The 13,298-nt window shown below is 36.9% G+C and overlaps 1 protein-coding gene across 2 annotated transcripts; it reads left to right on the top strand.

The window, feature by feature from the left end:
• The first annotated feature begins 3,115 nt into the window (after positions 1 to 3,115).
• Positions 3,116 to 12,189, top strand: LOC129745730 (very long-chain specific acyl-CoA dehydrogenase, mitochondrial-like). Of its 2 annotated transcripts, none has more exons than XM_055739049.1 (4): positions 3,116 to 3,607; positions 4,236 to 4,428; positions 10,390 to 11,871; positions 11,931 to 12,189. In XM_055739049.1, exons 1-4 carry the CDS (start codon positions 3,546 to 3,548, stop codon positions 12,072 to 12,074), a joined length of 1,881 nt encoding a protein of 626 aa, XP_055595024.1. In that variant the 5' UTR covers positions 3,116 to 3,545; the 3' UTR covers positions 12,075 to 12,189. The 2 variants fall into 2 exon arrangements, with proteins under 2 accessions (XP_055595024.1, XP_055595025.1); XM_055739050.1 differs by lacking the exon at positions 3,116 to 3,607 and adding an exon at positions 3,641 to 3,774.
• Positions 12,190 to 13,298: the final 1,109 nt, after the last annotated feature.

Here is a 13,298-nt window from a genome sequence, read left to right as displayed (position 1 = left end):
ATTCTATATTTTCTCAATGTATTGTTTAGCAAGCGAACAAGCGAAAAACAAGAGATATTTCGAATTTCGTCCGTAATGTGTAAATATTGCAGTTTTTTCAAAGCCAAAATTTATCTTAAAACCATTCATTTGGTTCAAGTTTGCATCAAGGTTGCCGAAAAAAATTCTGTGTTTTTGAGAAAAAAAGTGTGAATTTCTGTGGTTTTACAAAAAAATTCTGTGATGGTATTCTGTGATGCTATTTCCTTTAATTTCATTGGAAGTTCATGATATTGAAATGAGGTCTTTTCAACATTTAAGTTGGGAAAAATCAATTAACATTACCAACTTTATCATACTTTTCAAATTTAAAGGAAGAAATCTAAATTTTATATCGGCCAAAAAAATTATAATTTTGGATATCCATTCAAAATTCAAAAATTTTGTGGCATCTGTGACTATTTCAAAATTCTGTGTCCTGTGACACAGATTCTGTGACGAAAATTTGCTAAAAATCCTGTGAAATTATAGAGTTTTCTGCAACCTTGGTTTGCATCGAGAAATTTGCTCCGAAAATTGAATAATTTTTAATTGTAATTTTTTTCATTAAAGGTTCAAAATTATTGAATTTGCAAAATAGTTTGAAAGGTTAGGCTTGTTTGATTCGAGTCAAGAATAAGTTTTTTTTTAAGAAATGGAAGACTCGCCTAGAAAGAGCTTATTTTATGTCCAAATCATCTAAGTTTGATCTACGAAACTCTTAAAAAAATTCAAAGATTTTAACCATCGATGACAACGAATTTATCTCACCTTTTGGGTTAAGGACCAATTTTCTAAAGTTATGATTTAATTACGAAAAATTTCATGTTTAAGTACTTAACGAGTGATATTCATATAGTTACAAACACAATTTGTTTTAATTTTTTTGTACTCGTGCATTGTTGGCCAAAACATCATACACAGAAAGAAAAATGTAAATTTACGTTACACATTTTCGCATCGTTGCCGATAGAATATGGAAAAGACTATAGCATCTTGACGACTGCGAAGAAATTCTCGTGTGATATCATGTAAATCTCAGCTTTGGCGACGTTCGTGGGTTCTCTTTTGCACCTGTTCGTGTGCTGTTTGCTTCTGTTCGAGTTGGAGAGGTGGTGCGTACAAGATTTCCAGCCAGTAACGTTCGTGAAAACTAAATGCAATTCTATTTATGAAGGTATGTGTGTGGAAATGTGGGTGTTACAAATTGTATTAATTGTTAATTTGTTGTTTTGCAGAAAATCACTACGATGGATTTAATTTTTCCGGCACCTGTCGTCGTTTCCTTCGCTGAGGGAATTGAAAAGCACCAACAGGCGTTTGTGTCAATTCAATTTGTGTCAAGTCAATTCAAGTGTATGCGAACAAACTGAATAAAGGTTCTTTAATAATCAACATCTCTGATTTGTTTATTATTTTCAAACACTCCTTTAAACAAAACATAAAAAGAAGAGGTTGAGCATGTAAATCTACAGTAAACTATCAATATCAATAGGACTGGGAATTTACATGTAACGAACAGTATTGGTACATGTAATAACGCGATTCCCTTCTACCCATGCAGTTGCATGTAAATCTACGTGGATTTTTCTAACTGTGTAGGTAAAAAATCAGTCACCAAAACCCCCCCATGAGTCGGTTGTTCCTACGGCCCTGGTCCTAAACTATTTGTTTCCTTCTTATAAGTTGTTTTTTAGCTTAAAATCTACACTTTAATTATGTTTTAAGATTTTTACGGTGTTGCCAGAATTAATTATAATTTATTCAATGAAAATTTTCACCCGTTTTACAAAAAAAAAAAAACAATTTCAAGGCGTTTGAGGGTCGCCTCAGAGTGATCCAATCAAAAAATAAATTTGGCACAGTTTGTAATCTTGATAAAAGGATCAACATTATAGGGTGGTGGAAGTAAAATGTTGGATCTTGAAAACCTCTATATAACTTAGAGCAGAGCCGTAGGAAGAATCTACTAATGGGGGGGTTTTGGTGATTGATTTTTGCCTATGATTTTTTGCCCAACAGCGCACAAATAAAAAAATAGAACAAATTATATTTGTAGCTATCTGATGATTGTTAATTTTTAAGTACTCATTAATAGTTTTCGTATTAAATCGTAACTTTAGAAAACGGCTTACTAAAGGGTGAGCTGAATGTTTATAATGAAACCTTGAGGAACAAAATATGGAATTTGATTTTATTGATAATTAAATTTTTTGAATTTGTTTAAGAACTTGGTAGATCAAAGTTATTTGATTTGTAGGGAAGCCTCCAATTTCTTAAAAAAAACTTATTCTATACTTAAATCAAACAAGCCCAATCTTACAAACTCTTTAGCTGATTCCAAGATTCTAACCTCTGATGAGAATAAATAAAGTTTTCCAAAAAAAAAAACAATAAGAGATAAAAAAAATTTCGGATGAAATTTGATGCAAACTCCAACAAAATTAAGTTTGAAATTCGGCGTTAAAAAAACTGCAATATTAAGAATGTTCAACAATACACCGAGCAAATATAGAATTTTGTGCAGATTTTTTAGGTGAAGATCAGGTACCTGTTTCTTTAACAGCAAATATTTTTCATAAAGAATCAATTCCATAATGAAAATTCTGTGGATGATTTAAAAAAAATATAATTTGGAATATTTAGCATAAAACAAAATTTAGTAAATTAACTCAAATTCTAAATTATATTTGGAATTTTCAGCTGAATTCTGATTCTAATTAAAAAATTTGAAATCTGGAAATTGAATTGACAAGAAAATTTATAAGTTCATGTTCTCTTGAATTCCTCAACAATTTTTTGTTGATTGAAAAATTTATTTACAAGCTAAATCTTTTTACTGAATTTTAAATCTGAATTCTGAACCTTCATTATTTAACCCCCAAAACCCTACCCTCGTTCCTACGGCCATGACTAAGGACCACCCTAATGTACATGGTATAAAGAGGTTCAGGATTATTCCAAGTAGGTAACCAAAAAAAATCACATAAAAATTTTAAATAAGAGATAGATAGATAGATAGTAGATACCACTCTGCCTGATTTTGGCGTCAAAATAAACTTTAATAGTCCAAAAAAGCGTTAAAATATGCTTGCTTGTTGATTAACATTAAATGTACTTATTTGATATATGCTTCTTGGATGGTAAAATTTTCTTTAAAGATTCTCTAGTGTGAAAATTATTCCGGTTTCGAATAGAAACATTGAGATATAAAGATGAACAAATATCGTTAATTTTTGCAAGCTACCTACGCAAAGTCTGTTATGTACGAATTTAGCTAAGCTTCTGGTCCAAAGTCCACCCATTCATTGAGGTAGGTCCGTGATCCCGAAGCACAGAAAAGCGTAACCAATTGAGATAGGCGGCTTGGCCGACTGCAAAAACCGAAAACAAGTTGCAGGTAGCCGTAGCAAAGTTGGTGTTCGTTGTTCATTTCATTCAGTCGAATTTGGCGAGCGGAACAGAACGGGTCACAACAAAACCATAAAGATAAACATTTGAAACGTCCTTGATACAAATCGGCAAATATGTTAAGAAGAAGTGTCAACGTTGTTTGCAAAAGTGGTTCCTATTGGTCATCAAATAGTAGGTAATCATCTGAACTAGTTCATGGAGAAATGTGTTTTCAATTGGATGATAAGCAGAAAAAGATTAATGACGTATTAAGAGAGTCAATGACCCCATTTCAATCGATCAAATTATGTGTTATTTCCTGTAAATTATTTATCAGTGTGATGAATAGGCGCAAATTCTGTAGTGAGTATTTAAATTTGATGATTTAAGTATTCCAGAGTGTCAATATTCAAAAAGCGTAGGTAAATGAGTCACCGGTGATTCCTGTATAAACGTCATGAAGCACTAAAAACAATGGCAATATTTGAAAACACTGTTATGAATACTTTGAACATATAGAGGTCCTCAAATTTAAGACATACTCTTGATTTCAACAATAACTTAGTAAATTACTCTTTAGAAAAATGAAGATTTATTCAACGATTTTTGGCTTTGTCGCTTGAACCTACGCCTAACTCACTGAATCATATCCACATTATTCCCACGTGAATTTGATAAGCTAAATCTGCCGGATTAAATTCATACAGCAAGTGGACCCCACGGTATCCAAAAATGTGAAGACGACACAAGACATAACATTTGATCCAGTTTCCTGTGGAGAAACTCATGCACCAGTTTATCTTATCATCGATTTTCAATTTTAGATTTCTGTCAACCGCGGTCACCCATCAGAACAAACCGAAAAGCGATGCAACAACAACCAATCATTCCTTTATGGCCAACCTGTTCCGGGGAGAGATTCGACCGGCACAAGTTTTCCCGTTCCCGGAAGCTGCCGATGAGGAGCAGAAGGATCTGATCCGGTCTCTAGCCGAGCCGGTGCATCGATTTTTCGCAGTAAGTTGAACCGATAATAACACAGTGTCACATAAAAGCTTGGGGAACAACTTTACTCGATTGTTCAGTAATGCCTCTTTTCGGTTTTTGGACCACCATATTAAAGTGGACCAAATTTGTACCGTAAATTTAAACTAATGTAAATGTAAAAACGGTGTATTAAACAGGACTTTCCAATCAATCATTCGTCATATGACATTCTATCATTTTCTCATAAGTTACAGATACCAAGTGTGTTATTACAGCTCACGAAATTCACGTTTCTGAGAACATTAAAAATTTTTCTGAGGGTGTTCCATCTCCATCATGTAACTACCTCGTCACAGTGAATTCAGTTAAAATGTTGATTACAGACGTTTTACATTCATTTAAAATGCACCTTCGAGTGTAATACAAATTTTTGCTAAAAATTGATCTTACTGATTCACAGAGGATTGTTTATAATTACCAGCGGTGTGTAAACTCGCTTCGGAAAGAATCATTCGGCTGATTTTTTCCGAGTTTAACTTGTTGTGTGCAGATTGATTTTATCTTCGTTCCAATCATTACGTGATTGCACACAAAACAAAGAAAACAGTTCTGCATTGATGTTTTCCATGCCTCGCAGGAATAAAATCACACCAACGAAACAACAGAACGAAGCTTACCGTACACGAATGCACACGAGCGATCGTTGCCCGACGGACCGAGTTAACATTCCTCGCACCCTTCTCTCGCTCGTTTCTCGTTCCCTTGTATCTATCACTTTTAGCCACGCCCCCATGTGTTGTCCGATTGATGTGTTCGGCTACCGAACGAAAACGATTTGAATTTTGAATTCGCAGAACTGTACGTTCGCTTCGCTGATGTTTCCCCCTATTGTCGTTTACTCCTGCCGAGTTTACCCGAAGCTTACTTCCTGATGCTTTCCGAGTTGAACTATAGATAGCATCATTGCAGTTTGAGTTTAACGAAATAAAATCGTTCTGCAAAGAAGGGCAAAGTGCGAGTATGTAGACTCGCGATTTTAACATCTCTGATAATTACCCCTTTTTTTTCAAAATACGGGTAATTATGAACACTTATGTTTAGGCGTTGTTTCATTTATGTTGTGAAAATAAACCGATATACATATTCTTATCAGTTTTAAAAAGTCAGTGAATATGAGATTGTAGGACAAGATTTTCTGTTCCTTTGTGAATACAAAAATTGCCCATGCATAATTAAGGGTAAATTTAGAAAACCGACAAATCCTATCCAGACGCAGTCTTTAGATTCCTCTAGAAATATTGCCAACACTAAAAATTATTACGTAACAAGAATCACAACAGTACCGTGAAAGCACCAATGGCCGCGCACTTTCAACTTTAATTTTTATTTTCTCCGAAATTCAACAACGAAAATTTCTATGTTTCGCATTTTCTGATACCTACGTTAAGTATCTTTCACTTGCCATACTAGAAATAAATTTATTCTGCTTTTTTTTTCAAAAAAATATAACAAACATCGTTTTTGCCGGATGCCATTTTTTCTGTTGTCCTTAGCTATTGAGCTAAGCGGGTCCCTTTTTACAATTCAGTTTTTTGTGTTGGATTCGAGCACCTTGGAAAAAAATTTCGAACGTAAGTTATTTGTGGCTGTATAATGAATCAATTGTGAAAAAAAAGTGAACAGTTTGAAGGTTCTGTTGCGGAAATAATGACAATTTTGTTGTGCACGGCCATTGGTACAATTGATTTTTCAATGTTTCTATCGACGCGCACGGAAAGTCTTCTTATATTTATCAGCAGTTAAACGTAGAGAAATTCTTCAAAAGTTCACAAAGGTTGCATAAAATTCACAGGCAAGCTTTCCAATCAATGTTTTCCATCATATAACCGGCTGAAAAAACACAATTTTTAGGAACAATATCAGAAGAAACGATCGTCTAAAGAAAATTGCTACAAAGTGTGAGAAATTTGAGGTTAGATAGCTATTCGGATCTGTTTAGTTTTAGTTAGTCAGTTTCCTCGTGGATTTTCAGAAAGCTCGCCGAATTTGTGATGATTTATCGAAACCCCGACCGAAAACATTGTTAAAATATATCTTTCGGCAAAATAATGCTTTATAAAAATGGCGTCTTATACTAATTTTGCACCAGACTAGTTTAACAAAACAATGGAGACAAATTGGTGTTTGATGTGTGAATCTTGAAAATCCTTACCTAAGAATATTCGCAATGAGCCTGAGAGCCATGTAAACAACATTTTAAACTGTTTGGATACATTAAACTATAAACTTAGCTATAGAATGGAGATTACAATGATAAAGTTAAAAAGTTTGCTTCATTAAGAACTGGAACAAAACAATTATTTTAGTTATTTGTTATTGGATTCCAGATCTTTTTACATACAAATGTAGTATTTTCTTCATACTTTTAAGAAAAAAAAAGGATGAAATCATTTTTCACGATTTCGGAAGAATTTTCGATTTTTTCCTGAAACACGGGCCATTAGGCGGCGCACACCTTCTTCGTCCATTGTTTTAGCTATCTTATTCCACCAGGTCTTTATCTGATTGAGTCTCCTCTTCATGATTGCCCAGTATTTCTCAATAAGGCGGAACTGGGGGCAGTTTGAAAGCTTGCCAAATCTAGCCAAACATCACGGGGTGGTCAAGGGATCGAATGAACGGCGAAATTCGTTTTTGGAGACACTCTTTTTGATATAGTTTCAAAGCCATTGTCTTATTTGTAACGAAAACTTCGTTTTTTGCCTAAGCTGCAAATGCCCTGCCAAATCATGAATTTTCGTGCAAATTTGTCGGCAAAAAACAAATTTAAATTTGGCTGGAACATTCCCCCGAGCCGTTGCCAAGTAAAATTTTTGAGCTGGGATTTGCCCGAAGTCAGCCTTAACATAGGTTTCATCGTCCATCAGAAGACACCCGTCGAACTTCGTCAGCACCTGGTCGTATAGCTTCCGAGCACGGATTTTGGCATCCACACTATTCTGTTTTATGGTCCGATTTGGCTGTTTACTAGCTCGATACGACTTGATTTCTTCCCGGAGTCGAATTCTCCTCACGGTACTATGGGCAGCACCTGATTTTCAGGCAAATCACGGTCCGACAGATTAGAATTCCTCTTAATCGTCTTCAAAATACCACGCAGTTTCCGGTCGACAGTTCCACTCCGACGATTGGCTTGAGCCTTCCGAATCGTCGTCAATGTTTCCTTATAACGTTTGATAACACGCCATACGGCAATTTCAGCTGTTTTACTAGCCTGGATGCAGACCATAATGGGTTTTCCAAAAAACTGTGCAGATTTTTTTCCCTTCTTTCGGCTTCCATGTTGATCGTTTGCAAAGTACAATCGATTTGCGGAATGTCAAAAATACATACGTGAAGCTGACAAAATTCCCGACACGGATGACAAAAACTTCCAAATCAGTCCACCAGGAGCGCCACAATATGAGCAAAAGTTTGTTCCAATTCTAAAGGAAGCAAACTTTATGTACATGTTTTGAAATCTGTAAATCAAGTGATATTGAGTTTTAAAATAAAAAAAAAATACTAAGTTTTGTGTACGATATTTAGATTTAACAATACAACAGAAAAAATGAAACTATTTCTGACTAATCGAAGAACATTTATGAGCTTTCGGTATCGAAGATTCAAATTACATTAACAACTTTGTTGAACACTGCGATTGTTTTTGATTTATGCTTTGAAAAAATATTTGATTTATTTTGATTAAAAAACCATATTCCAAAAAACTCTTTACTTTCTATATTCCACCACCACCACCATTCCACCAGACTGTGATAAATAAACTTGAAGTGCGCCTCAATTTTCTCAGCAGTTTAAACTATTTACTTACGGTTTTCGAAAAAGTTGATCATTGATTCGAAACCTTCGATTCGAGTATCTTAGAAATGTTCTAAAATGTTGCTAAAAAATTTCAAAATTTAACCCTTGAATTTCAAAAAGTAGTTCTGGCAGAAAAAAAACAAACTGGATATGTCGCCATCAATCAGTCAAAATCAGCTCTTCAACCCTTTTCAAACGGAAAACGTAAATTTTGTTGCCTTGTGCTATCAAAAAAATAAAAAATAAAAGGAAAAAAATTCAATTTTCTCGCAATAATTATGTTAATTGGATTCAATACTTCAGTGTTGAATAATTATAACATTTTTAAAGAATTTACATAGCGTCTTCTATGTCACGGTTTTCGCAAATTTTCAGAGGAATTTCAACATATTCAAGCTTTAAAAAGTTTAATTCGAAATTTTCTGGATTATGATAAGTGATCGAAAAAAGTTCAAGCACAACTTGGAAAAATAGATCTGGGCCCCGTGATCGTTTTTTTAAACAGTGCTTTTCATAGAGGATGGTTTCCTTTCTAACTTAGGAATGTCAATTTTTTACAAAAAAACACCGTACCGTGCGTAAAGACGATTATCTTGTGTTTAACTCTCGAATTTCGAAACTTATGATATTCTTCTTACACATTTATTGAACTGTTGAATTCTGTCTTGGAAATTTAAACCATAATTTTGAATTTTGGGTTGAATCCCTGATCTTGGAACCAAAACTAAATTTCAGTTTCCTTATGTTAATTTTCCCAGTTTTGGGTCTAAATTCCCTGGTTTCCGATGCGATTTTCAATCCCCGGATTTTCCCGTTTCTGTCACCCTGTATTATGCTCTGAAGGCTAGTCGAATTTGGGACAGATCGTACCACGGGAGGGCTCGGCCAACGAGCCTGATTTTGAGGCATTTTGTTCGGGAGGAACATGAAAATTCATTATTCATCAATAGCTTTGATCCTTTTCGGCCGATACGGGTTTTCTAAAAAAACTTAAATTATGTCAAATATTTCCTTTCGAAGACCCGTTCCGTTATGAGGGTTACTGAAAACTTTTCAACAAAAAAGTACCTGAAAATACAGTATCAGTCCTTTGATCTGAAGAACGGTTCAACTTCAAACAAATTTAACAACGAAAAATAACAAGACTTAGTTCTATGACTACTGTTTATTTCACATTTTTAATATTGAGTTTCTCATTTATCGTATCACCCCCTAGTGATTTTGCATGTTTATGATCATGTTAAAGGATTGGTATTGATTGATATGAATTTAATGTTAATTTCCTAGCTTTAGTTCCAGAGTTTTTAATAAGAACAACCGATTAGAATAATTTTAAAAGATTTTAATTTCTAAACATTTTTTTTTATAATTTGAAAATTTTTATATCTGCTATCGATCGGTACCTTCAACAATACATAAACGGTTGTACCTCTCGTCGTTGTGCGTTTTCATGATTTCCGGGTTTTTCCTAGCGGATGATCCATTCCAATCCTCACACTGCGCTGTAGTGTTTTAAGCAGATATATGATCTGACATATTTATCTGGAATGGCATTAGCTTTGAAATCACGTGAATCGAACTCACCTCAACTTTGTTCTATTTATCCAAATTGCTTTTTGGTTTTTAGGAAGCAACATAATCACGCTTCGCTTCATACGCGAGCATGTTGCGTGAGACTATCTAGCACATGTTATCCGAATGCTTATTGATGCTTACTATCATCAATTTGACCGCAGTGCCCTCTGCGAGTCGTTTTGTGCTACAAATCGCCAATAACATTTTCCTTTTCTCCACTGGCAAGGGGTCAAACTTTTTTTTAATAAACAAAAAAAATCGACACCCGGGACCATGCAAATATATGATTGCTACACTCACCCTCAGCTTACCCCCAACACTGAAAACTTCTACGGAGTGCAATCGCCTGCTTGAGGTTCAAAACTCGGGCAAACTGGTGGACTTCTGAATGAATAAACGAACACAATAACAGCAGTTAGGGTAAAACTTGTGGAAAACTAGGTTGCCTCTGCTCATAAACCAAAACGCTATAAGTTTAACCCAAGAATTTCCTGCTGCTTTGCACTTGACATACAAAGGAAATTCAATTTTTTATTTCTATTCTCTATATTTCAGGAACAATACGATGCAGCCGAGAGTGAGAAGCTTGGGTCCCCCAAGGAATCAATCACCAACGCCCTCTGGGAGATGGGATGCTATGGGCTGATGGCACCGGAAGAGTACGGCGGACTTAATCTGAGCAACACCGGTTACGCTACTATGGGTGATGCCGTGGGTGGCGTTGATCTAGGCCTAGCCGTAGTTCTCGGAGCCCATCAGAGTATCGGCTGGAAGGGAATACTTCTGTACGGAACCGATGAGCAGAAGAAAAAGTATTTACCACGGGTGTGCACCGGTGGAAGTGTAGCTGCATTTGCGTTGACCGAACCGAGTTCAGGCTCTGATGCCGGCTCCATAAGAAGTCGAGCTGTGAAGAGTGCTTGCGGAAAGTTCTATACACTCAACGGTTCTAAAATTTGGATCACCGGTGGCGGAGTGGCAGAAGTGTTCACGGTTTTTGCTCAGACGGAGGTTATCGATTCTAAGACGGGTCAAAAACGTGACAAAGTGACTGCGTTCATTGTGGAGCGTGCCTTCGAAGGTCTAACTAGTGGACCCCCGGAGGATAAGATGGGTATTCGTTGTTCAAACACTGCCGAAGTATATTTCGATGACGTTAAGATTCCGGTTGAGAATGTTCTTGGAGGTGAAGGTAATGGTTTCAAGGTGGCCATGAATATTCTCAACAATGGAAGATTCGGTATGGCCGGTACTCTTGCCGGAACAATGCGAGTTTGTGTAACCAAAGCCGTTGAACACGCCAACAGCCGAGTTCAGTTCGGAAGAAAGATCAAAGAGTTTGGAAATGTCCAAGAGAAGATCGCTCGCATGGCTATGATGCAATACGTCGCACAAACAATGGGATTCATGATTGCTGGGAACATGGACAACGGGTCGAAAGATTACCACTTGGAGGCAGCCATTTCAAAAATATATGCTTCTGAAGCTGCCTGGATTGTTTGCGATGAGGCCATCCAAATTTTGGGCGGAAACGGTTTTATGAAGTCCAGTGGATTGGAGAAGGTTCTCCGAGATCTTAGGATTTACAGGATTTTTGAAGGAGCCAACGATATTTTGCGACTGTTCGTTGCTTTGACTGGCATCCAATACGCGGGATCACACCTAAAAGAACTCCAAACTGCATTTAAAAATCCCACTGCCAATTTGGGGTTGATTTTCAAAGAAGGATCTCGCAGAGCAGCTCGAAGCTTCGGTGTTGGAGGAACCGATTTGACTCCTTTCGTTTGCGAGCCTTTGAGAGAATCATCGAAACTGTGCTCCGAAAGCATCGACATGTTTGCCCTCGGAGTCGAAGCGCTGCTGTTCAAGTTTGGCAAGAAAATTGTCGAGGAGCAGTTCCTACTGACAAGGCTAGCAGACTGTGCCATCGATATCTACGCTATGGCCAGTATTCTTTCCCGGGCGACTCGAGCATTCAACAATCGCCTACCCTCGGCCGACCACGAAGTTTTAATGACCAAAGCATTTTGTATCGAGGTAAGATTTGATTATAAAATTGGTAGTTTCCCATGTCTAACTTTTCTTTTATATTTAAGGCAAGAAGTCGAGTCAGCGACAATCACAAACACATCACAAGAAGTATTCACCTGGAAAATTACTCTAATATGTCGAGAATAGCAAAGGAAGTGTGCGATAATGGAGGAATAGTTCATAAGTTACCGCTCGAAATCAATGCTTAAATAATTATATTATTTTTGTTAATTGTCAAAATTTTATTTAAGAACCAGTTTTGCGAAAATAATTTCATTGGTAAAGTTGAGAGCAATATTTTTTTAAATAAACAATTTGAAGTTATGATTGGATTAAAATATAGTATGACCCATAGAAAAATGCGAAAATGTGTCATCAAAGTTCAAAAACACTTTTCTTGGTGTAAAACTGATTTCAAAACCTATTTATTCATTCAGCCACTTAGAGGCGCTTCAAGGTGGTGAAGTGGGAGCAAAACCCGTCCGACTTATCGGCGGAAAACTGGCGTAAAACACACATCCATCAGTTTATTGGTGGACTGAGGAAATTGCAAATTTGCGTGCCAGCTGGCTTCGCGCTAGGGTACTAACTCAACCGGAGAAAGACGAGCGCCGGCCGCTTTTCAAAAATGCGTAAAGAAACCTCTGCAAGGCAATAAAAGAAAGTTAAAAGGCATATTTAAGGAAATTTAGTCTTGATGCCATCCAATGACCGACCATGGGATGATGCCTACAGGATAGTCATGGGAAAAAAAAAACAAAAGCGGTAGCACATCACCTTCAATGTGCCCTAACGAACTGAGGGAAATAACGAGAGAGCTGTTCCCTCAACATGATGTCAATACTTTATTACTTAACGGTCCCGCGTCGATTCGCCGGCTCATAGAGACGTGGTAAAAGACCTCCACTGTTCAGCACCTTCAATAGGTGCCAGTAGGGATTCTCGACGACAGTTCGGATTTTTGTGGCTAGGCTTCGCCGCCACGAGTTTCTGGGTATGTCTCTCCTTCGATGTCTTTCTGGATTCCATCCAAGCGCCTCTCTGCAAATCTCGCTCTAATCTTTTCGCAGCGTGTGCCCAATCCATCTCTACTCACGTTCCCGAATTTCGATTTCTAGCGCCCTTTGATGACATCGGGGCGATTAAGTTCCTCATTTGATATCCAATTGCCAGGCCACCAAGCGCGGATGATACTCCGCAGGCAGCGATTCACAAATACTTGCAGATTTCGCGTCGTCACCGCATATGTGCACCAAGTTTCGCACCCGTACAACAATACGGATTTGACGTTTAATTTGAAGATTCGGATTTTAGTTCGTAGAGAGATCTGGCGTAACCGCCAGATGTTACGGAGACTCGCAAACGCAAATCGAGCCTTTCTGATCCGGGTTTCGATATCTTTCTTGGTACTGCCATCAGGTGTTATCTGGCTA

This window comes from Uranotaenia lowii, chromosome 2 (assembly GCF_029784155.1).
Source record: "Uranotaenia lowii strain MFRU-FL chromosome 2, ASM2978415v1, whole genome shotgun sequence".
Classification (NCBI taxonomy): domain Eukaryota; kingdom Metazoa; phylum Arthropoda; class Insecta; order Diptera; family Culicidae; genus Uranotaenia; species Uranotaenia lowii.
This window is presented reverse-complemented; position numbering and strand designations above follow the sequence as displayed.

Excerpts from the sequence above, each read along its gene's own strand:
- LOC129745730 (XM_055739049.1), top strand. The coding sequence starts at position 3,546 with ATGTTAAGAAGAAGTGTCAACGTTGTTTGCAAAAGTGGTTCCTATTGG. Across the intron at positions 3,608-4,235 it reads TATTGGTCATCAAATAGTAG|ATTTCTGTCAACCGCGGTCA; the intron begins GTAATCATCTGA and ends TTTCAATTTTAG. Across the intron at positions 11,872-11,930 it reads CCAAAGCATTTTGTATCGAG|GCAAGAAGTCGAGTCAGCGA; the intron begins GTAAGATTTGAT and ends TTTATATTTAAG.